The sequence below is a fragment of the Canis lupus genome, chromosome X (assembly GCF_011100685.1).
Source record: "Canis lupus familiaris isolate Mischka breed German Shepherd chromosome X, alternate assembly UU_Cfam_GSD_1.0, whole genome shotgun sequence".
Taxonomy (NCBI): domain Eukaryota; kingdom Metazoa; phylum Chordata; class Mammalia; order Carnivora; family Canidae; genus Canis; species Canis lupus.
The window spans coordinates 96,529,698-96,556,241 of NC_049260.1; the positions used below are offsets into that span (position 1 = coordinate 96,529,698).

At 40.3% G+C, this 26,544-nt stretch overlaps 1 protein-coding gene across 1 annotated transcript in view; it reads right to left on the bottom strand.

Annotated features, from left to right (window-relative positions):
• Positions 1–293: 293 nt before the first annotated feature.
• Positions 294–26,544, bottom strand: part of TENM1 (teneurin transmembrane protein 1) — a 790,607-nt gene continuing 764,356 nt past the window's right edge. The window contains exons 30-34 of the mRNA XM_038588255.1: positions 14,824–15,120; positions 8,284–8,671; positions 6,242–7,462; positions 5,314–5,456; positions 294–3,109 (exon numbers count right to left, since the gene is read on the bottom strand). Coding sequence (XP_038444183.1) covers positions 2,351–3,109; positions 5,314–5,456; positions 6,242–7,462; positions 8,284–8,671; positions 14,824–15,120 — 2,808 coding nt within the window. The 3' untranslated portion in view covers positions 294–2,350. The remainder of the gene's footprint in view (positions 3,110–5,313; positions 5,457–6,241; positions 7,463–8,283; positions 8,672–14,823; positions 15,121–26,544) is intronic.

Genomic DNA, 26,544 nt, shown 5'->3' on the forward strand with positions numbered 1-26,544 from the left:
GTGTGGAGGTATTCAAATTTTCAACAAGTTTGTTCATAATTTTAGAATCCCATCTTAAATAAATACTGTACCACTAACGCAGGCCTGATTCAGAAAAAAGAAAAGCAATAATATGATTGTAGTCTATATTAGTAATCTCTTGAGCTGGTGTGCTTCCAATTAAAAAGAGAGAGGAGGGGCACCTGGGTGGTTCAGTTGGTTAAGCATCTGCCCTGACCTCAGGTCATGATCTCCTGGTCCTGGTCCCGGTCTTAGGATCAAGCCCAGCATTGGGATCTGTGCTCAGCGGGGAGTCTGCTTCTCCTTCTCCCCCTCCCTCTGCCCCTCCCTCCCCTCATGCTCTCTGTCTCTCTCTCAAATGAATAAATAAAACCTTTAAAAAAAGAGAGAGAGGAGCTCATCATGAATTCTCTCTCTTTCGGAATACATGTGTAAGAATGTGGTAATCTCAACCTGATGTTTTTGAAAATGAAATGTCTGGATATACCTTCCCCTGCTGTGCAGATCCTTGCCTTTCCCTTATTCTACTTGGTGGAGTAAGGAGTCAGACTCTTTAGAAACCTTAACCTGAGCCTGAATTCTGACTTTGCATATTTTCAAAAAAAACTGCCATCACAAAGCAGGGCAATGACCCCCACACTGCATTTAGGTAGTAGCTGGAAAGAATCCAAACTGTAACATTCCATCATAAATTTTCCTTCAGACATAGCAAATGTGCAGACCCAGTGATGAAAGTGCTGAAGCTGGCTCAGGGGAATTTTCAACAGGCCACATTGTGCTGTCGTGTATTTTCATTTGTGGTAACGTACAATTACACAGCGTTTTACAAACTGTCTCTTTGTCACTGGGCACAAATCTCACAGCTAACGAAGGGGCTTCTTTTTACTACAGGATTCATAAAGATTGAGAAACTGCAGCTGATATTAACACTAATCCTGATCTTTTTCCAAAGTTTAACTGATCATGGAACAAAATTACCCTTCCTGGAAAATAGTTATTTTTCTAGGCAGGACAGATGATTAAATCAAAATAAATGGGTGAAGACAGAGATCTAAAATAAATAACTGCATAAATTATTTCAGCAAAAAACAGTCTGCCTCTCTATAATTAGTTGAAATGTCTGAGATCGGAAAGGGTTCACTTAATTAAATTTCCTTACTGTGGCTGGGAGATGGTCAATGCAGAATTGTACATTTGAAAGATAAATCCAAGGGGGATGAATCAATGTGGCAGCAACTACTGTGATGTTTGGTTTGGTCTTTCCTTTGGTACTTTCCTTTCGTCTTAGTACTAGGTCTGTTTGTTTGTTTGTTTGTTTGTTTTGAAAGGTTTTGGCTCTTGTGAATTTCTGCAGTAGTAGTGAACATATTTATTGGCATGTCAGGCATGCATGCCTGCTGACGCCTCTTTTTTCTTTTTCTTTTTCTTATTTTGTACCAGAATCATTTGTAGTAAATTACCTTTCGTGTGCACAAAGCCATTGGATTAGTGTATAAATACGGAATCACTAACGTGAAACTATGACCAAAACACACCCTATATATAAATGAGAAATTCCTACCCAGGTTAATGAAAGCTATGCTTACATGATGCCAATACAGCTGGACAATTTGGTAAAAAAATGTAGTCAGAACAGGTTGTGTGGGAGAAGTTAACACTGGCCAGCTGCCCTGGTATCATGTACACACAAGCAGATAGTGGCAATTCAGTCTGGTTACCACACCCGCAGGGAAGCGTGGTAGGCAGAACCCAGCCACCACACGCCAAAACACAGCACAACAACATGGCATTTACTTTCACAAGCAAGGAGGAATAACCAGGGAGGAGAGGCAAATGGGTCCTGACTCTGGGAGATGGTGGCTGAGGACATTTTACACTTCTTTTTACGTTTCCTATTACGCATCTGGAAAATGTGAGAGGGCTGGCAGTCTTTCGAAATGCAAGGTTCAGAATATTGCACCACATCTTCAAATAGCCCATAAGCTCTGCCGACGGTTAAATGTGAAATTTTGTGTCACGATAGAGATATAGAACCTTGAGTTCTTTATATTTGAACATGTGCATGGCTTGACAAATTTAAAGTGGTGCTTTCTGAATACTTTTGTTTTAGCTGTTTTACTTGTGTTATTTTGAATACTGCCACACAAGAACTAAAAATCTGTCATTTCTTAAAGAGTTTAAACAAACAATATTAAAATACCATCTTCCGTCACATTGAAAGGCAGTTGGATATGTTTTTCCTCCATATTTACATATACAGAGTTCTGATCTAGAAAACCAATACAATAAACCATTTTATGTTTTTAAAAACAGGCAGTCTTTGGTGACGCAAAGGCAGAGATTTTTTTTGTTACCTCCTGCCTATTTCGCTCTGTCTCATAAAGTGAATATTGTTGGCACTGTCAGAAAGTTCTAGATACTGCTCAACAGACAAAACAAAATACCCATCATAACCTTGTACCCTCCCAGTGCTCAACAGCTGCTGCTTCTCCCCCTCTGTCCATGCTCGAATACCCTCCTCCCCTTCTTGCAGCCTTCTTTGCTCCTTAGTCCAGGCCTGGGCCACAGCGCGCTGTCTGGCAATCTCCAACACGTGATTCTTCTCCTCTTCGACAGTTGTCCCATACCGGATGTTGAAGCACAGAGCCCCGTGCTGGAGCTGGATATCTGCAAACCGTCTAGTCCTCCCATTCAACACAGAAGTCATCTGGGACACAGTGACATTGACACCATTCTCTAGAATCCGCCTCCCCCCTGTGTTACCAATGAGCACCAGGTCTTCCTCCAGAGACCCGAGCTTAATGAAATAGTGAGTGTCCCTCCCCTCTATGGTAAAATGTAGGTTTTCCAGGTAATGAGCATTATTGAGAATGGCAGCAAGCCGCCTGCTATCTTCATTTGCTACTCCTATGATATCGGCTGTTACTATGCCATCCTTGATGGCGAATTTTATACCTTTTCCAAAGACAGAAGGAACAGCAGCAAACCTTGGTTGCTTCCCTCCTTCAAGGCACCGTCCATCATTGTATCGAGGGGTCATAGGAAGTTGGTCCAAGGAAATGAAATTCCTGAGCTGTTTCTGGAGCTCGCACTGAATACCTAGAATGGTCTAGGAAAGAAGAAAGGTACAGTGCAAATGCTTGGTGATTGTGAAAAGCACCTTCTTGCCTTACCGTTCCGGTGAGTGATTTCACAACAAATTTCACTCCAAATTTGGAATCTCTTCATCAGAGATTTGGCAAGGACACGACTAACAGGTTACTGGGTCACCTTGCATACACTTCTTGTGGCCTCGGTGAGTTAAACATAGGGTGATTTGTTCAAGCTTGGTATCATAGAATCTCAGAGCTAGGAGCCACTTCAAGGTAAGTGGGTCCAGCTCCTCCTGAAGAAAGACATTTTAATTTCACCAGTGTAACTAATACTGACTAGCTGTTTGTCACTCTGTGTGGTGTGATACAGTAGCCACGGTGAGGGTAGAGATGGCTTAAGGCATTATTCTTGCTTTTTTTTTTTTACAGATTTTATTTATTTATTCATGAGAGACAGAGAGAGAGAGAGAGGCAGAGACACAGGCAGAGGGAGAAGCAGGCTCCATGCAGGGAGCCCAATGCGGGACTCGATCCCGGGTCTCCAGGATCAGGCCCTGGGCCGAAGAAGGCACTAAACCGCTAAGCCACCCAGGCTGCCCTATTCTTGCTTTTAGAGATTGTAACCAGGGCATCCCTGGGTGGCTCAGCGGTTGAGTGTCTGCCTTCGGCCCAGGGCCTGATCCTGGAGACCCGGGATCGAGTCCCGCATCGGGCTCCCTGCATGGAGCCTGCTTCTCCCTCTGCCTGTGTCTCTATGTCTCTGCCTCTCTCTCTCCCTGTGTCTCTCATAAATAAATAAATAGAATCTTTAAAAAAATTAAGAGATTGTGACCTTATAAATGACTACAACAAATCAGCAAGAAGTTCACTGATCTTCTTATGTGTACTTAAAAAAAAACAACCTTTTTTTTTTTACATTTTTATTTATTTATTTATTTATAGAGAGAGAGACACACACACACACAGAGGCAGAGGCACAGGCAGAGGGAGAAGCAGGCTCCATGCAGGGAGCCCGATGTGGGACTCGATCCAGGGTCTCCAGGATCATGCCCTGGGCTGAAGGCAGTGCTAAACCGCTGAGCCACCGGGGCTGCCCAACAACCCTTTTTTATTATGGGCATTTTCAATATTAGGAAATCAAGAGAATAGTGAACCTCCAAGTATCCATAACAAAGCTTCAGCAATTTCAACATTTTGATTAACTTTTTAAAGGACTTTTAATTATAAAAAAGACTTAATTACTTTTTAATTACAAATATTACTTTTACATATTATATGACTTTACAAAACAGGATAAGCCTATAGTACCTATTTAGAATTGCCTTTCCCTTATAAATTTTAAAAAGATTTTATTTATTTATTTAAGAGAGAGCAAAAGTGAGAGTGAGAGAGCATGAGCTGGGGTGAGGGTAGGACAGAGGGAGAAGCAGACTCCCCGCTGAGCAGGGAGCCTAATCCAGGGCTCAATCCCAGGACCCTGAGATCATGACCTGAGCCAAAGGCAGATGCTCAACTGACCGAGGCAGCCAGGTGCCTCTGATTTTTTACACTTAAATTTCAAGCCCCCCCATCCATATTTGTTTTATTTTGCTGAAGTAATTTTTTTTTTTTTTTTTTGCAAAGAGACACTCCTCCATTTCTTTCAATTGTAGGGAAAAGTTACTTCTTGTTTTCATTTGTACCTCATACTCTTGATGAAATTATCTGCTGAACCGTGAATAGTTTGGTATTCCTATTTTCCCAGACACTTTATCCCTATAATATTTATTATTTTTACTTCAATGCTCTTACATACTTTTTCTTTGTCAGAATAATTTAATTCTGTTCTTCCCATGCTTTTAATGCACTATGCCTTAAATTATTTTGCTGTTGGAAATTTTTATGTCAGTGAACAGTTTTCTCTATACAGAATCCATAATTGCCCTTGGCAGCCCGTTTCAGAATTTTAAAAGTTTAGTTTCTCTTGTTTGTTTACTGCAGCAAGTCATCAAATCCCATGTTAGTCTTGTCTTTTCTAAAAGCTCCAATTCTCTGATCCTTTCTTCATGGAAACTTTTTTCCTACCTCCTCATTAATTAATTAATTAATGGACAATTGTGGACATTTCAGTGAATATTCAAGACAACTCAAAAAGAAGTAAATGAATATATGTTAATGCCATGTCATGGTGTTGGATGATCTGCTTTTTCAGACAAATAGAGATGGTAAAATTTTAACTAACCTTTCCAGGATCCCACTCTTGAGTTTTTGTCTGAAGCTGTAGAAGTTCATAAGTTAATTCCAAATTTTCTAATTCTGGTTTGGGAAATCCAGGTAGAACATTGTGTAACTGGAAACCAAACAGCTCCAACCAACTTCCAATGTCTGTGAGGCACAAAATATAAAAGAAAAAAATGATGAAGCCCATACTTTACAACCTTTGTGGAAAGCCTGAACTGTACCTCTCCTGCCTTCAAAATGTTCAGCCAATGGGAAGTTAGGGATAAAATTCTCCCTACTATCACCTGCTCTAAAATATATGATCCTCTCTCTACAGGGAAACCTTTTGATTCATGGATAATCACAGAGATAGGTTCAGTTTACAGCACTGAAACTCTTAATGTGATAATAGCACTGAGGTCACACAGTCCACAATATTAGATTTATTTGGTAGAACATAATCCTGAATTTTTCTTTTATGAAATTATTCATATAAGATTTTTAAAAAAGATTTTATTTATTTGAGAGAAAGTGAATGAGAGAGACAGCAAACACAAGCAGGGGGAAGGGTAGAGCAAGAGAAATAAGCAGACTCCCCACTGAGCAGGGAGCCCGACGCTGGGGCTCCATCCTAGAACCCCGAGATCATGACCCTAGCTGAAGGCAGATGCTCAACCAACTGAGCCACCCAGGCACCCTTCATATAAGCTTTTAAGAGTGAGAACTATAAACAGAATGCTTAAAAGGGAAGAAAAGGTGTCCTGGGATGCAAAAGTATCAGGTCTTCTGCCACATGCACAGTTCTGCTCACTCTAGCAGACTAAGGAAGAGAGTGACTGCACAATAACTTGTGGCCTAACTGGCAGGAAGAGGAAGCATATTTACAGAGGCACTGAGATTATATGATAAACACCATAATGTTATATCAAGTTTAGTGTAAAGTTTTATACCTGTGGTATACTTTGCAACGTCTTGAATTTTGCCAACTGGGTAGTTATTTTCAAAGGAGTAGAGGTTGAATGGTTTAGGAAGGAGGTTCAACTGTTTCCATATGTGATGATTAGGTGTCGTCCACCTACCAGCAACAACATCATAATCCCGTTGCCCCAGGTGCACTAATTTAGTAAGCAAATCATACAGTCCTCCATGAAAACCAATGATGACCTGAAAGTCAGGGTAAGTGTCATGATATATATCTCCATAAGGTGTGTACAATATCTCCTTTATCACCTGACCTCGACTGCTAAATACAGCCAGTGGGGTGCCTGTATTATCACAGGCTACATAATATTCTTCACCACTGCTTAGCTCCATGGCAATAAGGTGACCTTGGAGATCATAATACAGAGATGTGATCTCTGAGCTCGTGTGGTTGTACAAATGAGTGACTCTTATGGGGTTGGCAAGGTCTGCATAAAAGAACTGAAGGTGTTGCCCTAGGCTGGACTTACTGGCGACACGTCGCCCAAGCCCATCATAATAATACTGCACAGTCCAGCCAGAAGCCTTATTGTAGGCTTTCTGCAGCAGACCATTAGAATTATATTCAAAGATATCATTTCCCCTCTGCCTCAGAAAGCCATCTTCATCCATTTTATACTGAATTTCTCCTAGTCTGGTGATGCGGTCTCGGAGGTCATATCGGAGAGGAGTAAGACGAGCACTATTCCCATGGCTTAGGAGGTTGATGTTTCCATTCAGATCATAACTATAACGCCACTGCGTTTTGTCATTTACAGAAACAGTTTGAAGTTGCCCATCAGCATCGTATTCATAGAAGTATCTTGTTATGTTGGCATCTACTCCTACTCTTATATCACATATTACCATACGCCCCATATTATCATATTGAATAGTCATCCAGTAGGCAATTGCCTTTAGGATTTCATATTGAACTTCAATAACTTGTCCGTTGGCACTGAAGATTTTGGTGTGCTTCATCACCGTAGTAGTTATGACCTGATTTAAATCGTAATTAATGACACTGAATTTTCCAAACTGCTCTGTTCTACCAGAAACATCAACATATCGGTACAGATCTATGGGCAAAGGGGTCTCATTGATCACAGCTTGCATGCTGGTGACGCGGAAGTTGTTGTAGCTGTAGTCAAACCGAGCATTCACCAGACCTTCTTCACTGAATCTGAAGATCTGGCGTCCAATAAGAGGTCCTGAAGAATCAAAATAAAAATAATGAGAACAGAACTAGATGCATAATGTTGAGCAGTCAGAAAGATCTAGTGTCACTGACTTTAGTAGTGATACTTTTACATTCACACCTGGGCATATCATCTCATAGATACATACTCTTATAGTTGTGGTCATTAAATATGAAAAGAATACCAGATGCTATAGTTATAGAATAATTTAATTACAGGAGCTATTTAAGTAATAACTCATTCAGTGGCTTGGGGTGGTGAGACTGATATTATAAACATGTTTTCTTGTTATAATAACTGACAAAAGTACTTTTAATTTGTTTAACCTATGTGACAAAGTCAGTAGGTCAGGTGTTGACAAAGTCCAGCATTAAGGTAACTGACTTTGGGCATTTTATAAGCCCAAAGGATGAAATATATTCAAAAGTCCTGACTTTTGAACATGTTTTGTCATCAACTGAGGCTTATAAAGGTCACACGGGGCTTAGGCCCTTGCCAGGGACGCTCAAGTCTTGTAGCTGTGTCTCTGGGAAGATCTGGTGGAGAGTTAGGATGGAGGACACAGTTCGACCAGGTTCTTGGATCTCAACTTTTCCAAGAGCTGAGACACAGAAAGAGAAATGCCCAGTAGGTTTTTAAGGAATCAGCTTTCATGCAGCCTATAACAGGGGTTTTAAATTTTCAATGGAAGATAATTTAGTAAGTAAAGTGAATGTTTATTGGATTGGATGACTACAGGTTAATGCTTCTGTTTCACACTGTGGCCGGTAAAAATTTCATAAAACAATACTGACCCATATGGTTGTACACATCACCACCCTTTCACAACAAACCTGTTTGCCTGTATCTGATTGTGCAAATGAAGCCGTCGTACATCAGGTGTATTGTCTTAATCACCCCAGAAGACTCTTCATATGTTAATGTGACCTGAGTGGTATCATAGAGAATCTCAGACAGCCTTGCTTGCTTGGTGTATTTGTATAAAACTCTGCGCCCTGTTCCCAGATGCAGGGTCTGTAGTAGTCGGCCATCTCGACTATAGTCTTGGATAAAAGAAGTGCTACTGTCTGGTGGGGTGTAGATGTTCCGGTAGTAGCCAACTGAAAGCATGGTTTGTAGGCTGTGGCGCACCATACTAGGCATGGTGACGGAGAGCAGACAATCTGATTGGTCGTATTCAAAGATGTAACGTCGCTGGCTATGTAAGAGAAGCATCACGGACTGAAATGAGACAAAGGCAAAATAGCATAATATGTACCACTGAAGTTGAGGAGACTAAATAAACACATTCATCCATTCAACACAGATTTATTGAGCACTTGCTATGTGTCAGGCACTGAGGTGGACCTTAGTGGATATAACAATGGGCAGGAATGGTGTCTATCCTCGTAGAGCTTACAGCTTAATGGAGGAGAAAGATAAGCAACCAAGCAACTGCAATATAGTGTGCAATGTGTTATGATGGAAGAAGGACAGGGTGCTTATGCGAGTAGAGGAAGAATAGCTAAGCTAGACTTAAGAAGTCAGGAAAGGCTGCCCAGAGAAAGTGACATCCGAGTTGAGACCTAAAGAATGACTAGGGTTTGGCCAGGTGAAGGTAAAGAGGTGGGGGGAGCAGGGTAGGGAGGGAGTACTCCTGACAGGGGGCACAGCATTGTGAAGGTCTGGATAAGAAAGAGGACATGGGTTTTCAGAGAATGAGAGGAATTTTGTGTGGCCAGAGCATGGGTGTGTTGGGGGGTACTGGTGAATGGCAAGAGATGAGGCCAGTTAAGCAGGCTGGGTCCAGATTGTGCTGGGCTTTCTAAGCCATGCTAAGGAGGCCGGACTTAAGCATGTTGGCAACAGGGAACCAATCACTGAAAGACAAGTTGAAAGAGAGGGTGCTTGCAAAGCTGGGAGAAACAATCAAGTCATAGATAACCCCAGAAAGGTTATTGTTTGTGTAGTACCATCCATGTGGAGGTGGACTGGAGGGAGGTAAGTGGAGGGGAGGGCATGCCACATATTGAGTTATAGCCACCAAAAAGTATTTATTGACTTCACGTAGTTGTAATGTCTCCTCAAAACTTGTATATAAAATATAACAATTATTTTTTTGCAATTTATGTTTTATTTATTTTTTGAATATAGTTGACATTTTAAAAAGATTTTATTCTTAAGTAATCTCTATACCCAACATGGGGCTGGAACTTAATAACCCCAAGATCAAGAGTTGCACCTTCTACTGGCTGGGCTGGCCAGGAGTCCCTATAGTTGACATTAAAAAAAAAATCTGAGTGTAGTTGACAAGTAATTCATGTTTTAAATTATATTGGGGGAACATGCCATTAAAAAGTGAGGAATTCTCTGGATATGCAACCCCTTTCCTCAAAACTGATCTGTATTTCAGAAAGTTATTTGTGGAGTTATAATGCCTCACTTGTATTTAGGTATTTCACTGATATTGGTTTATCTTATTTTAACTTTTTTTGTTATTATTTTAACTTTAAATCTAAACATAAAAGGAGCACTGTTTTACAGAGGCCTCAATCCTATTTCTAATTGAGAAACATTTAAATCTCATCTTTTAATAAAAAAAAATGCTCACCCCTGGAGACTCTGATATAACTCTCTAAGGAAGCTTTACCCCTCCCTCCTTGAGAATTACCTTATCAAGCAAAAGGATTTAATTGAGCTTTATTTTCTGAAGTTTGTGTCATGAAAACAATAGGTATCTCTTCATTTGCTAAACATAAAATACATTAATATTTATGAATATGAATTATGTAAGCCTATAATAATATACACTTCAGTCTTCTAAATATGCAATTATATTCTGGTATTAAATATATTTCTTGAAAATGCATATCCTCCCTGCCCTTCTGAGAATTATTGATTTTGAATCGTGTGTCAGAACCATGAAGTCAAAGTCTGCAATTATTTGCTCATTTGTTCCTCCTTTCTGCTTCTTCCCACCACGTACTCTGTCTTGTGGACACAAAGCTGCGTACAGAAAGCCTGTCACCTCATCACCTGTGGAAGGCCCGAAGGTCCCCAAAACCCTGCTGAACAGAGGCAGGAGACTTGGCATGAGGACATGAAGGGAGAACTACATCCCCGACCAAGGCAGAACCAACAGAAGCTGGGGGGAGCTGGTGAAAAATGCCTTTGCATTACCTCTATGCTTAAAGTCAGGTTTCTCAGCTCCTTTCCAGTCTCTCCTGTCAGTTTGCCATGAACAAATGACATCTGTCACCTGTGATGCGGGCCAGGGACAATCACCATATGGCTCCCACACACTATCTAGTACCAGCCTGCCTGGGCTATGCCTTTTCCAGTCACTGTGCGTGCCTTGCCAAACATTGACAACACATCGCCATTGTGTTCTCTCCCCTGTCTAGTCCATCGTGCTGCAGTAAGCCACTGCCTGACCCCTGTCCTAGGTGGTGCTGATGCTGTGCTGTCTCAAAAGCTCCCTGGTCTGTTTTAAAGCTTTCTGCCAACGGCAAGGATGTGGATGACGTGATGAGAAAGCTCGTGAATGTAACTGTTGTGTTGCCGGAATGCCATTTAGCTCTCACTTGGCTGCTTTTTCACTTTGGGTGGGCACTAGTCTCAGTTTGTTCAAAAACAATGCATGTGAGTCCATCCAGTGCCCACAGGGCTGCTACGACAGGATAAAGGGCCATTTCTTATGAGCCCAAACAATAGAGTGGGAGACTTTGTATTTTTTTTAATTGGTTGTGAGATCCTAAAAGAGATCATTGTAAAGAAGAAAAAAAGAGCAAGCATGTAGATTCATTTGAACAAGAATAGAAATGAGCAAAGGTAGAAATTTGAAAAGGTAAAGCACTTGAAGAACCACCAGATGGCAGTGTGGGGCCACCTGGAAGCTCAAGGCACCCAGCATTGTATCCCTTTAGGCAGCCTTTGAAAATTTCAGCCCCGAAGAGACCATTTTGTGTGAATGTATCAGACTAAAGCATCTTATTAAATGATTATAAAATATCTTTAAATGCATTTTAAAAATGAAGTCCTTAAGAACGATTTTAGGAAACTGAAAGATTTACATTTTACTGTAATGCAAAATTTTAGCCCCACAAGTCTTCAAAATATAATTAACTCAGAGAAGCCTCATAAATCAAGATAGAGAATTAATGACCACAAAGAGAAAATTCAAGAAACAATAATTGATTTTTTTTAATAGAGAAGAGATCATTTAAGCAACCGCAGCTATTACCCAAATAATTATTTTTCTCCTAATGGCTACAGACCATTGTGCATGAAAATGATACACATAACTTGCACTTGCTCTAGAGGAAGTCACACAATTTCTACAAAATTTCTGCACACTGAGGTGAAATATTTGCTGTTGCTTTTTAATATATCATGGTATAGGGATGGCAAGCAAATTTACAGAGGTAATATCCAAAGTATTTTGAGCTTGAGAATTCCTACTTTAAAATATATTACAAGGGCCAGTCTCTGTCTTTGTTTTGTCCCAGGAATAGTGAAAGAATGTGCCAGCAAAGGCCATGTTGAAGAGAGGACTGAAAAGAGCACAGGAAGACAACCCCATTACCTCACCACAAAAGTTAAATCTGAATTGGATTTTGGAGATGCCTGTGTGGCTCAGTGGTTGGGCGTCTGCCTTTGGCTCAGGGCATGATCCTGGGTCCTGGGATGGAGTCCTGCATCGGGCTCCCCGCAAGGAGCCTGCTTCTCCCTCTGCCTATGTGTCTGCTTCTCTCTCTCTCTGTGTCTCTCATGAAAAAATAAATAAAGTCTTTAAAAAAATAAATTGGATTTTGGTAAATTCATTATTCCTTCCCTTTTTATTTTCTAGAATCACAATTTCAAACATGCTTTAATTTTGTTCTTTTTTTCCTTCTTTCATTTTCCTTCCTCCTTTCCTTCCTTCTGTTCTTTCTTATTTTAACTTCCCTTCAAGTAGAGGTAAGTAAGTAGCATTTGTTAGTGATTGGAAAATAAATCCTAAAATGCACTATGTAAACTGAAAGAAACTAACTTTTGTTTTTTGATAAGATGTTCTGGGCGGTTTATATTATTTCATTTAATCATCATATCTATTGAGTGAATTAGTTATTACTACTGGTAATTATAATGTTGATAAAATCAATCTCATGATAAATGGTTTTTGGAAAGTAGAGAACCATTTCATAGTTGTGTGTTTTGCAGGATCTGAGTTTTGCATAATACGATTAAGTCAAGGGATACCTTTTTTTTTAAAAAAACGTAGGCTCCACATCCAGCATAGAGCACAATATGGAGCTTAGACTCACAACCTGGAAATCAAGACCTGAGCTGAGATCAAGAGTCAGATCTTAACCGACTGAGCCACCCAGGTGCCCTGAGGCTACCTTTTAATTAGAGAACAAATTAAATATGAACTCAAGAAAGGGACAAAAGTCAACTAACTAAAAGGCACAAGTGATTCCACTTGTCTCACTGGTCAGTAAACTAGTCTTTGGAAGTCACTAGGGCTTCTCTTTTTTTTTGGGCTTCTCTTAAAACATGAGACAACAGTCTGGTCTTGTGTCCACTGCAGACACTGGCAGTCTCATAGAGGTTTTGTTTGTTTGTTTGTTTTTAGAGTTATTGCCAACTAAGTTTCTGTAGCAAAGAGAACATAGGTGAAGTTTCCTTCACATGATTCTTTTCTCAGGAAAGTTTGAGGAGATAATCAGCTAATTCAGAAAAGAGAAAAAGTAAAATAGCTTCTTTGGTGTCAAAGAGGCTGCACGAAGGGCTAATATTCAAGTTTTTAGTAGTCTCTTCCGCTATTGTATAGGCAGTCTAAATGAAAAGTCTTAGAGACTCAGATGTAACTGTCTACAGGCAGTTATAGCTCAGCGGCCAAACCGTGGTGCTAATGAAGTTGGGGTTATGAGTTCAAACCCATGCATACTCCTAGGGAGTGATGGTTACTTCAAGCTACATGTATGACCTGTGAAAGGGTCAGTGCAAACCCATCCTCATTCCTCAAAAAACAAATCAGCCTATAGTCTAATAATCAGCGGTACCTTTTTTTCATATGAAGGTCGTCATTACATGCATTGCCCCTGTAAACGTACCACCAAATATCTGGATGCACAGAATTTTGTACCGAGTTCAGCACTTTATGCACATGAGCCATAGGATTTTTCAAATCATTCTTGTTACCAAAATTCAAGAGGAGAGATCCACTCTGTATAAGATTCAGGTGCTCCCAGTGTAGAGTACAGATTATAGATTGGATCTATTTCTTCAGCAGACAAGGGGTGGATACAGCAGAGGACTCTCTTCTTTACCCTGGCTCCCAAGTGGAATTCTGCTTTATCTCCTAGGCATTTGCAACTTGGCAATTTCCCCAGCAACTGCCTCTGGGAAGTAGTATTATAGTTTCATAATCACATACAACCACTGGCACGCTATTTTCCCCCAAAACTTTGGGGAGTGTATCAGAAAGGCTTGGCGTTATTTGGTGCAAAGAGTGAAATTTTGTCATGTGAGCTCTGAGCTCCTGTGATTTCTGTAAGAACTTCTAGGGGTTAACTTGCACTCATTACCCTTGAATCCTCAAGGGAAAGCATTTTTCAATTTTCCCAGAAATTAATTCAGGACTGATGAATTCAGTTGAATGGATAGATTTGGGAAACAAAAGACACCATCTTAGGACATCAGAAATTGAGATGGTGGATGGAAATCATTTTCTCTTATGGTTCTTTGCTACTGATCTGGCCAGAAACCATTTTGCCACATGGAGGCTGTCTGACAAATGGTTCCGGTGGTGGGATTAAAATCCTTGTCTATTTCCATCAGACAGGAGCCCACGAGCTCCCATTACGGGTGCTGCTGGAGACTCTCTGTACACAAAGGACTATTACCAATGAGGCCCCACTGCCACCATTTGCTCAGACTGATTACTTGTGAAAATCAGTCCTAAAATGTATGCTACTAAAACTTGACTGATTATCCCAACAAAATTAGAATTCCTTATCCTCTGTGTAAGAGGCTCTTTTCCAGAGCTGAGATACATTAACACACAATTTCATAATTTTCTACCTATTTTACCTCAGTGTGAGCTTTCATAATAATAAAGGTGCCTTTTCAAGAGCGTGAGCAAATATGCTCAAATGAGGAGAAAGCTAAGCCATTATCCTGACTTCGGTTTGAAAGGGTACCTGGCAGAGTGTGGGGTTGGGGAAAGTTTTTAGCAGAAAAACAACTTATCCTTATAGATACATTTTGTTGTTGTTACTTCTACAGAGCAGAATTGCCAGGACAGACTTTTCTCCTGTAGATCTCTTCGCCAAGCTTGGTAATTAGGGCCATTTTCAATATTCTCATTCAGAAACTCAGACCTAGTTTATTTTCCCGGACATACTTACCTTTTCTAAGTAGGTATAGCTCCAAATTTTCCCATCAGCCCAAGTTCTTGAAATTATTTTCCCACTCTGGTCATATTCCATTTTTTCATTCCACGTCCCTCTTTGAATAAACGTCACCAATCCCGAAGGTGAATATGTGATGTTCACTTCATTATATCTGCTTACAGGGGACCACAGAATTGGTCGTCCAGTCTGGTCATAAAGAATTCGAAGGGTGAATTTCCGGTGGTCATCATAGATCTTTCCTGTGCGAGTTATGTGATCAAAATCTATGGAGAGCAGGTTTCGGTTGTGGGCCTACAAAACAGATATGAGATACATTTTAAGCACTGCTTTGGTTCCTCTCATGAAATGCATTCACAGTCATGAAGCCACCACCTTAAATCCACCTCAAGCTAAAGACAAAAGAAGATGTTGGGGGTGGGTGTCGGGAGGACGGAAGGCCAGTTATGGGAGGTTTTCAGGTTTTCAGGCAAAGCACAGTAAACTGGGATAGAGTTTTTATGCAGATTTAAGTCCTCACCTTTCCCACTGATAAGAGTTTCTAGAGATTTAGAGCCATCTTCCCCTTCCTGGTACAGAGAGGGAGACACCCTTACAAACGGAGATTTCCCTTATAAACATAGATGCCTCTTACAAAAGGGCGACTTCTACTCAGTTTTCAGAGCTTCTGTGTCTGCTGCTTCTTTTTATTTTATTTTTTTTATTTGAGTTCAATTTGCCAACATATAGCATAACACCCAGTGCTCATCCCGCCAAGTGCCCCCCTCTTAATATCAGCCTGAATACCTGGGTGGCTCAGTCCCTTAAGCGTCTACTCCTGGTTTCCTCTTGGGCCATGATTCCAGGATCCTGGGATCAAGCCCTGCATGGGGCTCCTTGCCCAGCCTATAGCTTGCTGGGAGTCTCTCTCTTCTTCTGCCTTTCCCTAACCTTGCATGCACTCGTGTGTGTGCCCGCTTGCACACACACTCTCTCTCTCTGAAAAGAAAAATCCGCCTAAAATAAACTTTACACCAAAAAGGCATATTTTAGGGTGGCAAATTCTGCTCCTTCAAACGAGAAAGGAGAGACTTTGAGAAGTGTCAACAGCAGGAGTCAGGAACCATTTCATTAGCAGCTTGTCTGTGCACCAGTCATTTCTTCTATTAGGGGTTTAGTTTTCTTATCTGTGAAATGGGAGTGATATTACCACCTCATGCCACAGAGTTGTGCTAAGAATCAAATAAAATTACATTTACAGCTAACTGGTGAAAGGTAAAAATAACATTAGTAATTGTTATTTTAAAAATAAAATGATTACTTTACTCATTTAGGTTAAGCTTTGAATGGGCTCATGTGTCAGATTACAAGGTGACTGTGGTTTGGTATGCTAGATTTATATCTGTAGAATTGTTAACATGATCCGGAACAGAATGTTAAATATCTAGCTAATGACTAAGGGAGAAAAAAAACAACATTAGGGTTTGACTACATTAATCACAGTTGAACTGAACTGATTCGCTTGCTGCTCAACTAAACTTTATGGTCATTTTTAATTTTTGTGGTCAGAGATCCTTTTAAACATCTGAAAGCTTCATAGTGTCCCCAGAAAAAATGCACATAAACACATACATGAACATTATAAATACAGTCTCAAAGGGGTTCAGAAACCCAATTGTGGAACCTCTAGGGGGTCTCAATAGTCCAAATTTAAAATCTTGGTTCAGAGTTTTTTTTTTTAATTTTTATTGAAAAATTTTTATTGGGGAGGTGGGCGGGGGGTTGGGGTGACTGGGTGATGGGCACTGAGGTGGACACTTGGTGGGATGAGCACTGGGTGTTACGCTAAATGTTGGCAAATTGAACTCCAATAAAAAATATAAAAAAAGAAAAATTTTTATTTTTAAAATTGAGATATAATTGACATATAACATTATATTAGTGTCAGGTGTACAACACAATAATTCAATATTTGTATGTATTGTGAAATGATCACCACGTAAGTCTAGTTAACATCCATCACCACACAGAGTTACATATTTTTTTTCTTGTGATGAGAGCTTTTAAGATCTATTCTCTTGGCACCTTTCAAATATATGATACAGTTTTATTAACTATAGTCTCCATGCTGCCCATTACATCCCCAGGACTTCTTTTTAAAAATATTTTATTTATTTATTCATGAGAGACACACAGAGAGAGGCAGAGACATAGGCAGAGGGAGAAGCAGGCTCCCTGAGTGGAGCCTGATGTGGACTCCATCCCAAGATCCCGGGATCACCACCTGAGGCAAAGGCAGAGGCTCAACACAGAGCCACTCAGGTGCTCAACACGGAGCCACTCAGGTGCCCTCATCTGCTCTTATTCTTGTCCTGGGAACCACCCTCCTTCCCTTTAAAGCCTTAAGACCCTCTCCCATTCCTTAGTTTAGGATGGCATATAAGCCTTATATTTCCTTGACTGTTTTTGAGCCTTTTGTATTTTTGTGGAGCCTCCATAAGTACAAAATTGAATTTGTTTTTTTTCTCATTAATTTGTCTCATGTGAATTTTATTAGACCAACCGAAGAACCTAAAAGGAAGATGAGAAAAATTTTCCACCCCTACAATTGCAAAGCCCACATTCTCATTTCAAAGTCCAGTCTTCCCTTGTTCACTTTGGTTTTCAAAACAATTTCCTCAAACACCACCCTCCATCATAAAAGTGATGTTTTATCATTGCAGAAAAATTGGAAAATAAAGAAATAGAAAAAGAAAATAATTACTTGTAATCTCATCCTCCAATGCTAATCACTGCTAATACTTGGCTGCATTCCATTCATCTCTCTTTTTTGCATAATCTGTTTATACATTCAAGAAATACAACTAGGATTGTACTTAAAAGTTCTATGTCCTACTTTTTAGCTAATGTTTATCTTGAGCATTCCTCGTATTATTAAATATTCTTAAAATGTGGATTTTAATGGTTGCATAGTATCTTCTTATATGAATATTATTTTCCTTCTTCCTATTGTTGGAAATTAGAGTTTTTGATCCATTATTCTTTCATATTTAATATTTTGTTGAACATTTTCCCTTAATACAGAACTCTACAAGTGAAATTACCAGGTGAAATGATAAGAATATATTAAAGACTCCTGATGCAACATGAGTTATTACTTTCTAGCGCAGGAAGTTTCTAAGTAGTAGTGGGGGAGCCCACCTTATTCCATCCTTACCAGCATCAAGTAAATGTTAGCACTGTCAGTAAACTTTTCTCAATATGAGAGTGGGAAAATGGTATGTTACTATGGTTTAAATTTGCATTTATTTGATAACTAGTGAGGTTGAACCTTTTTAAAGGTCTGTTGGTGACATGTATGTTACCTACTCGTGAAGGTTTTTTTTTTTTTTCTTTTTTTTTTGTTGGGGTATGGCACTTTGCTTTAAGATAAAATATCTTTGGCTCAGTTTCTTCATCAGCCAGCTGTGGCTAATAATATTTGCCCTTAAATTTTTTTAAAAAAGGACCTATCAAATGTTCCATGCTATGAATTCTGTCCAGAAGACTAGAGATTAGATACTTAAAATTATTTGAAAGGAAATGCTGTTAGTCTCAGGGGTAGGTTTAATTCAGGGAATAGAGCCACACACAGATTGGGAATCATGACTCTTTAAACCATCTGTGTAGCCAATGTGTGCAGTGTTGTAGTGCATAAATATACAGTAACCTGCTGTTATTACCTAAAAGGTGATAGTGAAGCACATATTTTTTGTCTTTTGATACACAGGGCTTGGAAACCTATACATAACCAGGTGTTCTTTCTTCAACTACCTTTCCTGTGGTTTTATAGCCACGTATCTCCAACTGTAATAACGCTCATTTACAATAGCTGTAAAATATCCATGTACTCCCAGAGACGGTTGTAACTGTTACAATTTATGTTATAATGATAGTTAAAGAGCCAAAGTAACAAGTGATTTCCAGTTCAACTAAATTTGTGGTTTTATTTGTCTGATAGATTAAGTTTACTACTCAAGAACACATTTCTTAATAGTCATTACAGTTACACAAGCAGGGATCACTGTTAAGTGGTACAAAGCAAGCAGAGAGGAAGGCGGCCTAATGTTCCTTCTCTGCTTGTCAGTATGTCCGCAACCAGGCTTCTCTTTTTCTGGATAATGTACTCTGATACTCAGATGCTGTTGAAAAACTATTTTCAAAGCTTCAGAAGGTGTGACATTGTGATTTATAAGAAATGTATATTTGGTCTTGGACCCTGTTCCTGGCACAAAGTTCCTAAAACCCTTGGAATCTCCTCTGATAAGAGTGATAAAGCTGCCTTTTGTCATGTTAGTGAGGTGACTTTTGGAAGGCCCTCAAGTAACCTAAGAATGGGGGCTGATTTGCCAGGGAAACCAACCACATGATAGAGGATTAGGACTTTTAGTATCTCCATCCAAACCTCCAGGGAAGGGCAGGAGTTGCAGGAGGTTGAATCCATTGCCAGTGGCCAATGATATAATCTATCATTCCTAAGTAATGAAACCTGCATAAAAACCCAAAGGACAGGCTGCAGTGCTTCTGGGTTGGTGAACAAGTGGAGACCCTGGGAGAGTGGCGCGTGTGGAGGGCATGGAAGCCCCGCGCCCTCTCCCCATACTTCGCCTTCTGCATCTCTTCCATCCAGTTCTTCCTGAGAAGAACTTTTATAATAAATTGGTAATCTTCTAAGCAAAATGTTTCTAAGTTCCATGAGCTGCTCTAGCAAATGAATCAAACCCAAGGAAAGGGTTGTGGGAACATCTCATTTATAGCCTGTCCATCAGAAGCACTGGCAACAACTTGGGCATGGTGACTGGCATCTGAAGTAGCAGGCAGGAGACAGTTTTGTAGGACTGAAAACCCATGGAATCTGATGTTATTTATTGGTAAATAGTGTCAGAATTGAATTGAATTGTAGGACAGCCGGCTCATGTTCCAAGACTTGCTTGTTGATGTGGGGAACTCCACTTCCCACATTGGAATTGGGTCCAGGAACCCAAAAGAGAAGGTAATGTAAAATGGCTAAAAGCTGAAAGGCGGGTGAAGGAACAGAAGATGTCACACAGTACCCCCAAATCTCCTGTGGATACTATGTGTGAGAAGGCTGGGAAGGAGTATGCTTGTCCAGGTGGGCTGCTCCATTCTTATCCTTGAGTGCTTACATACTCCAGCCATTTTGTCAGGAATCCAAACTTAAGCTGACTGCCTATGGCTATTGGGGTCATAAGCAAGGTTGGGAAAGCTCCACATTTATAGGAACACTAGTTTGCCTGAAAGACAACAATCGCCTTTGACCCAAGTGTGGGCCATGATCTTTATTTCCACTTGCACGGGAGCAGAATTTGCCATTCCAAAATATGCCTCTTTGGCATAAGGATTATTTTAGGCTGATTATTTTTAAGAAACAGCTACAAGGAGAAGCTCTTTAAAAAGCTGTGAAGTTACCCATTTGTATTTATAAGGGGAATTTCTATTTGTAAGGGTGTCTCTCTGTACCAGAAAGTGGGGAATGACTAAATCTCTAGAAACTTTTAGCAACAGAGAAGGTGAGGATTTAAAACTGCACAACAACTGCATCCTTTTTTATTGTCACTTTCCTGGTAACCTCCCATAACTGACTCCGCACCTCCCACATCTTTTGTCTTTAGCTGGAGATGTTGCTTAAGGTATTGGCTTTAGCTAATTGGGGAACTACTCAGTTTCCCTGGGTCTCTCATATACACAGTAGGTATACATGTTGTTAGACTTATGTTTGTTTTTCTCCTCCTCAATCTATTCTATGTCAGTTTAATTATTACACCAGCCAAAGAACTTAAAAGGGTAGAAGGAAATTGCTTATCTCCCCAACATACTCTTCCTCCAAACGGTCTATACTAATTCTTGTGCTGGAAAAGAGGGGACAAAGAAAGAGGTGAAATTTGGTAATAGCCCCAAGTTAAAATGGGTTTCTTGTCTCTTTGGATAAGGACGCACATTGAATGAGACCTCTGGATTTGGCAACTTATGAGCTGTATGTTGGGGTAAGAAAGTTGGACTTGGTAACAATTTTTCATAGGGGAAAAAGTATCTGTGCTTTAATTCATCCTTTGGTTCCCTTATATTTTTTTTTTCAGCTTTGCTAAGGAGAAGTAAGGAGGAGGGCTTGCTTTTTGTTCATACTTGGACCAGAAAGGAAAGAGGGAAGTGAGTGCCCTGGGGAACCATGGGTTGTGTTTCTAGCAGAAATCAAAAGTGCTTGGAAAGGGTGGGTACAAGCAGAAGCTCCAAAGAAAAGTGCCTTTGTCTCCACTCAGAGCCTTTTCTCGCTTCTTCCTAGGAATTCGTGTTTTAATTGCTTGAGAAAAACTCCTTTCAACCCTTCCAATACAAGACTCATTCAATTAGTAGGATACAGATATATTAAGTTGTTTACTGATATTTGACTGTTTTTAGCCTATAAGAAGGGCAATTTGCTATGGTTCAACTTAATATCTTTTATATATTTTATTATTATATAAATATATATAAACACATACACAAAATGTGTTGAATTCTAAGCTATGATTATGTCAATTAATTTTTTAAAAAATATTTATTTATTTATTTTAGACAGAAATAGCAGGGGGAGGAGTAGAGGAAGAGAGAATCCTCAAGCAGACTCCCCACTGAGCATGGAGGCTCACATGGGGCTGGATCCCAGGACCCTGAGATCATGACCTGAGTCAAAATCAACAGCTGGCCACTTAACTTACTGAGCCACTCAAGTGCCCCATGAGTTCTTCTACAAAGAAGAGAAGGCTGAATTTTCAAGGATGCTGTCTGGCATTTCAGCTCACAATGCCACTGAATTACCCTGTTAATTTTTGCTGAAAAAATCAGAAGATGAATAAGTGAGATGGGCCAAATAATCACATCACTGGGAGATACACTGTATTTAATTTCCTTGAATTTATGAGAATGGATAGAAAAATCAGTCTATTTTAAATTAGTACATGCTACTCTACGCTCACTGGTTTTAAGGTAATTAGTACTTGATTTTTAGAAATTAATCAGTACAATGCTACAGATTTTATTTTTAATTGATCATTGTTAGGCTGACAATCAAAACTATACTTAGCCTTGCTTTTATTTCACAGATTTGCCTATAAACTAATAAGGCATGTATTTCGTGTTAGCATCAGCTGCTACTACCCCATCTGGATTTTCCTTTTACCTCTTTTTTCTTATTGACTCCCAAGACAACTTCCTTACCTTGCCAGTCCACAATATCTTAGTGCTAGTAGGGATCTTGAGACATGGGCTATTGAATTGACCTGCCTGGGTTCAAATCCTGCTATCACCATATACTAGCTATGTGTGACCTCTCTCTTCCTTCCTTTCTTCCTTCCTTCCTTTCTTTCTTCCTTTCTTAGAGAAGGGGTTGCAGAGGGAGAGGGAAAGAGAGAATCTTAAGCAGGGCCCATGCCTAGAGCTAAGACCAATGCAGGGCTTGACATGGGGCTTGATCTAACAACCCTGAGCTTATGGCCCAAGCTGAAATCAAGAGTTGGATGCTTGACTGACTGAGGCAACCAGGCACCCTGTCTCTGTGCCAGTTTCTTAATCTGTAAAATGAGGATGGTAATAATAGAACCCACCGGATAAAATGTTATGAGTACTAAATGAGCTAATACATGGCCATATACATAGTAAGACCTCAGTGAATGTTAGCTGCTGTAATTATGCTCAATTGTGATAAGGCTACTAATGATAGAGATTGCATAGCCCATATCCTCACTTCATAGATGTGAAAAGTGGCACAAAAGTATGGGCATACCAGTTCTTCCTCAAAATCTTGTTCATTTTGCCCACCTGACTTCTGCTATATCATTTAACTTGGAGGTTTTCTGCATTATATTAATTTGTTCTTGTTTAAATACTTTCCTGTTGGTGAATTCATTTGTGTAATCATACAGCAGACACTTGAAATTTTTTATGCCAAATTATTAACGTTTATATGCATGTGGAATAATATGTGAAATAATACTTTCTTTCTAGTTGTCTTAGTGGAATTGACTCAAGATTAACAAGTAGAGTAGCTTCTAGTATTTGAAGGCCCCAAGAATTCGCTGACCCAAAAAACCCCAATTCTGCCCAGTTGCCTAAAATCTCCTGTCTCCAGGTGACTCCTTAGGGGTAAGATGCACTGTTACTTGGGACTGAGAACCACAGATATATATTTTTAAATAGATTAATCTATCTGCAAGCAGACTCCTTATCTAAATTTTCACAAAATAAATCCCTCCAGCTGACCTGGGGAGAAGGAAGTTAAAATAGCATGAAGCAAATGTGAACTGCAGCTCTGAGCAGCCAGCAGCTGAGTGCCCTGTCAGCAAAGGCATTTTCTGAGAATGGAGGGAGATGCTGGAACCCTCTTGGCTGCCTCCCAAACTCCCCATCATTTGTCAGCCTGGGACCCTGTGTTGCATCTGGGCTTGTTTGCCCTTTCAGAGCGCAGATCACGTATGAACGTTCACATGTTGCATTGAAAAACCAATCTACCCCGTTCTCAGTTATCTTTGAGTGAAGAGGGGACAAAAATCAATTGTGAGGGTTTTAGGTTAGTCTTTGCTTCATTTTGCTTGTAAACATATAATCATCTTACTTGATTTTATGACTTTGGTTTGAAGTGCTAAGCTTCCTGGATTTTTTTTTCCTTTTCATAAAGGAGGCTGCAGTGCAGGGGTTTGGCTGTAACCTCACATCTCAGTCTGTGAAATCTTGTAAAGAGCTCTGGGATCCAGTACTGGGATCTGTCTCCTATAACGGTGTTATTATCTGTGGATGTGGCTAGGTGCAATCTGGGTGAAGTTCCTAAACTGGTTTGCTGTTGGTGAATGTCCAATTCCTTTACAACTGCTTCCATTGTTATCTGTGCTCTAATTTCTCCATTGTCCAGGGAAATGTATTTATGGGGACAGGCTGATGCAGCAGATAAGATACATGGACTGGATGTAAAAGTACTTTGCAAGGAAGATGATTCAAACACAACTCAGGTTGGGGGGAAATGGATTTTTAAAATAAAGGAAATCTCAGGATGTTAATGTGATTTATTTCACTTAATGGAGCTGGTGCAGGATGGCCCAGAGGTAACAAATCCCTTGCTTGCCGAGGCTGAGCAGGAAATCACGTTTTTCAGCAGTCTGCCTTGCTCACCTTGAAGGGGATCCTGACTTTGTATGAAAACCCCCCACCAGTCATTGGAGAAGAGCAATCCTTGTTGCTTTCTCTCCAAGAGAGATGTCTATCCTTTTCTGCTTTTTCTTCGAGCTAGAAGGTCTAGAGTGGATGTGATAGGTAGCTTTATGGAATGTCCATCATCTTAACCAAATGTGCCTTTAAATGAACCTGTCATTTTGTGTCCGAACAATTAGTGTTTTATGACCTGCTGCCCAAGCACAATTAAAAATCACAATCATACCTTTGTTTGTTTGTTTTTAAAGAAGAGTCCTATTTCCTACAGTACAGCATGAGGTTTCGATGTTGTGTGACTATCTGAACCTGGTATTCCGTCTCAAGAGCTCTGGGACCCCGACTTGTTCTCCCTCTGAAATGGCTGCTCCACCAGGAGAAATAAATGATGCAGTCCAAGGCCTTGAGGTACTTGAGGGTGTCAGAGAGGCTTATTCCTTACATGTATGCTTACAAATGGGTCACTGTATATCTGGCCCAGGAAGAGGGAACGTTACATCTCGTGCCATCTGCTTGCCCCTTGAAAAGCTTCCAGAAACGAAGGGGCACCATCTCTGAAATAATAAACTCAGCAGGGGAAGACAATTTGCTTTGCCTAAATTGGATTCACACCTACACGAGGGGAATATATTCCTTCCGTTAAATTAGATTTGCCTAATATGGGGAAACTGAGGCAGCAGTATAAAAAAATGCAGAAGGATGGGGAGAGAAGGTAAGAATTAGCCAGTTAAACAGTTTCCCTTCGCTTGCCTCTTCCACATTTCCCCTGCCTGGAGGCTAGCCAGTTGTCCTGTACCACCCACACTTGCCAGTACATTAGAGTCGATTATTTGTCTCTTTTTGTCAGCATTGAAATGAGGAGTCAGGCCCTGCCAAGGTGGCTCCACTGAGTGGGGCAATGATTTATAGATTAATTATTTTAAGGAACAAGGCAGCACAGCATGATGTAGTGGAAAGAGTGCTGTGCTAGGTGAAGACCTGCATTGTAATGCTGGCTCTGATCCTGAATAGCTGTTTGACTTTGGGCAAATCACTTAACCTCTCTGGGCCTTAGTCTCCTTATCTGTAAATTGGGAATAAAAACAATTGATGGTTGTGGTGATCAAATAAAATCCTGGCTATGAAAGCATTTTGTTAACTCTAAAGCCCTAAACATATGTAAAGGATTGCTGTTAGGTTTCTAGGGACATGCATGGTTACACTGCTCAGTTGATAAGGGGCTCCATTCTGTGGCAGGACCTCAGGAAGTACCCTAGAAGTCACGTAACAGAGAAGGTCCTGCTTCTAAGCAGTTCCACAGATCTGCTCAACTATACCACAGGAAGGGAAATGGGTCAATTGTAAGTAGAATTCACTAAATAACACTTAACTCCTTAACACTACAGAGCCCCTAGATGTTTTATGACCATTAGCTTTTCAACATGAAGGACACTCTGGGATATGAGGTGTAAATTATAGTTTATAATTTCTTCATTATCTGTGCACATGGAGGGGAGAGAATGGTGGGTTATCTTAGAAAGTGGAGAATCCCAAAGTCACATAGTACAGGATGGGTTATCCTAAAGAATAGGAAAACCCAAAGGCACACAGTGTATGATCTGGTTCATAATGTTTTATTGAGGCTATAAACTGGGGGAGGCACTAAGAGTTCATTTCTTTGATGCAAATATTCTGTGGTGAATCCATGAAGCTGATAAGCCTTATGTAGATGGTTCTTACTTTAGTATGATATTTTCATTTCATAGGTGAAGAAAATAAAGGCATTTCTTTTTTTTTGTTTTGTTTTGTTTTTTATTAAGTAGGCTCCACACCCAGCATGGAGCCTAACTTGGGGCTTGAACTCACAACCCTGAGATTGAGACCTGAGCCGAGATCACGAGTCAGACACTTAACTGACTGAGCCACCCAGCCACCCCAATAAAGACATTTCTTAAGCCACGTCAAAGGGATCCTACCCAGGAGATCCCATTTCTAGACTTCTGACAGAAACCCTGACTGCCTCCCACACAGAGATGTGCATGTGACTATGTGGACTGGTTTTACTTCTCAGTTCAGTGGCACATCAGCAGTAAATGCTTGGATAGAGACTAGCAACAGGATAGAATCAAAACATACAAATTGCCTTCTGCATATAGATAACTCTAGCGGCATTACAAAGACCACTGAAGTCGGAGTCTATGTGTTGCCAACAGAACTGGTTGTAAAGGAATATACTGTCGTGGATTATTTTGTCCTTATCGCGCGCCTCTGGACTGGTTGGACCGTTTCTGGTCGGAACTGGGTGGTTGTCTGGCGTCGTATTTCCACAGCCTAAAGGTTACCACGTTTTCACCGTGAGCGAGTTTGTACCGTGAGTGAAGAAAATGCAAGCTTCTCAGGTGTCCCGGCGTGACACAGGTGCTGAAAGCAGGCCTGGCCTCAATTGTGAGTGATTGTTTCCCTGGGGCTGGCAGTTGCTCTGGGGCTGATATTGAATGTTACTATATTTGGAGAGTTGGTCACATC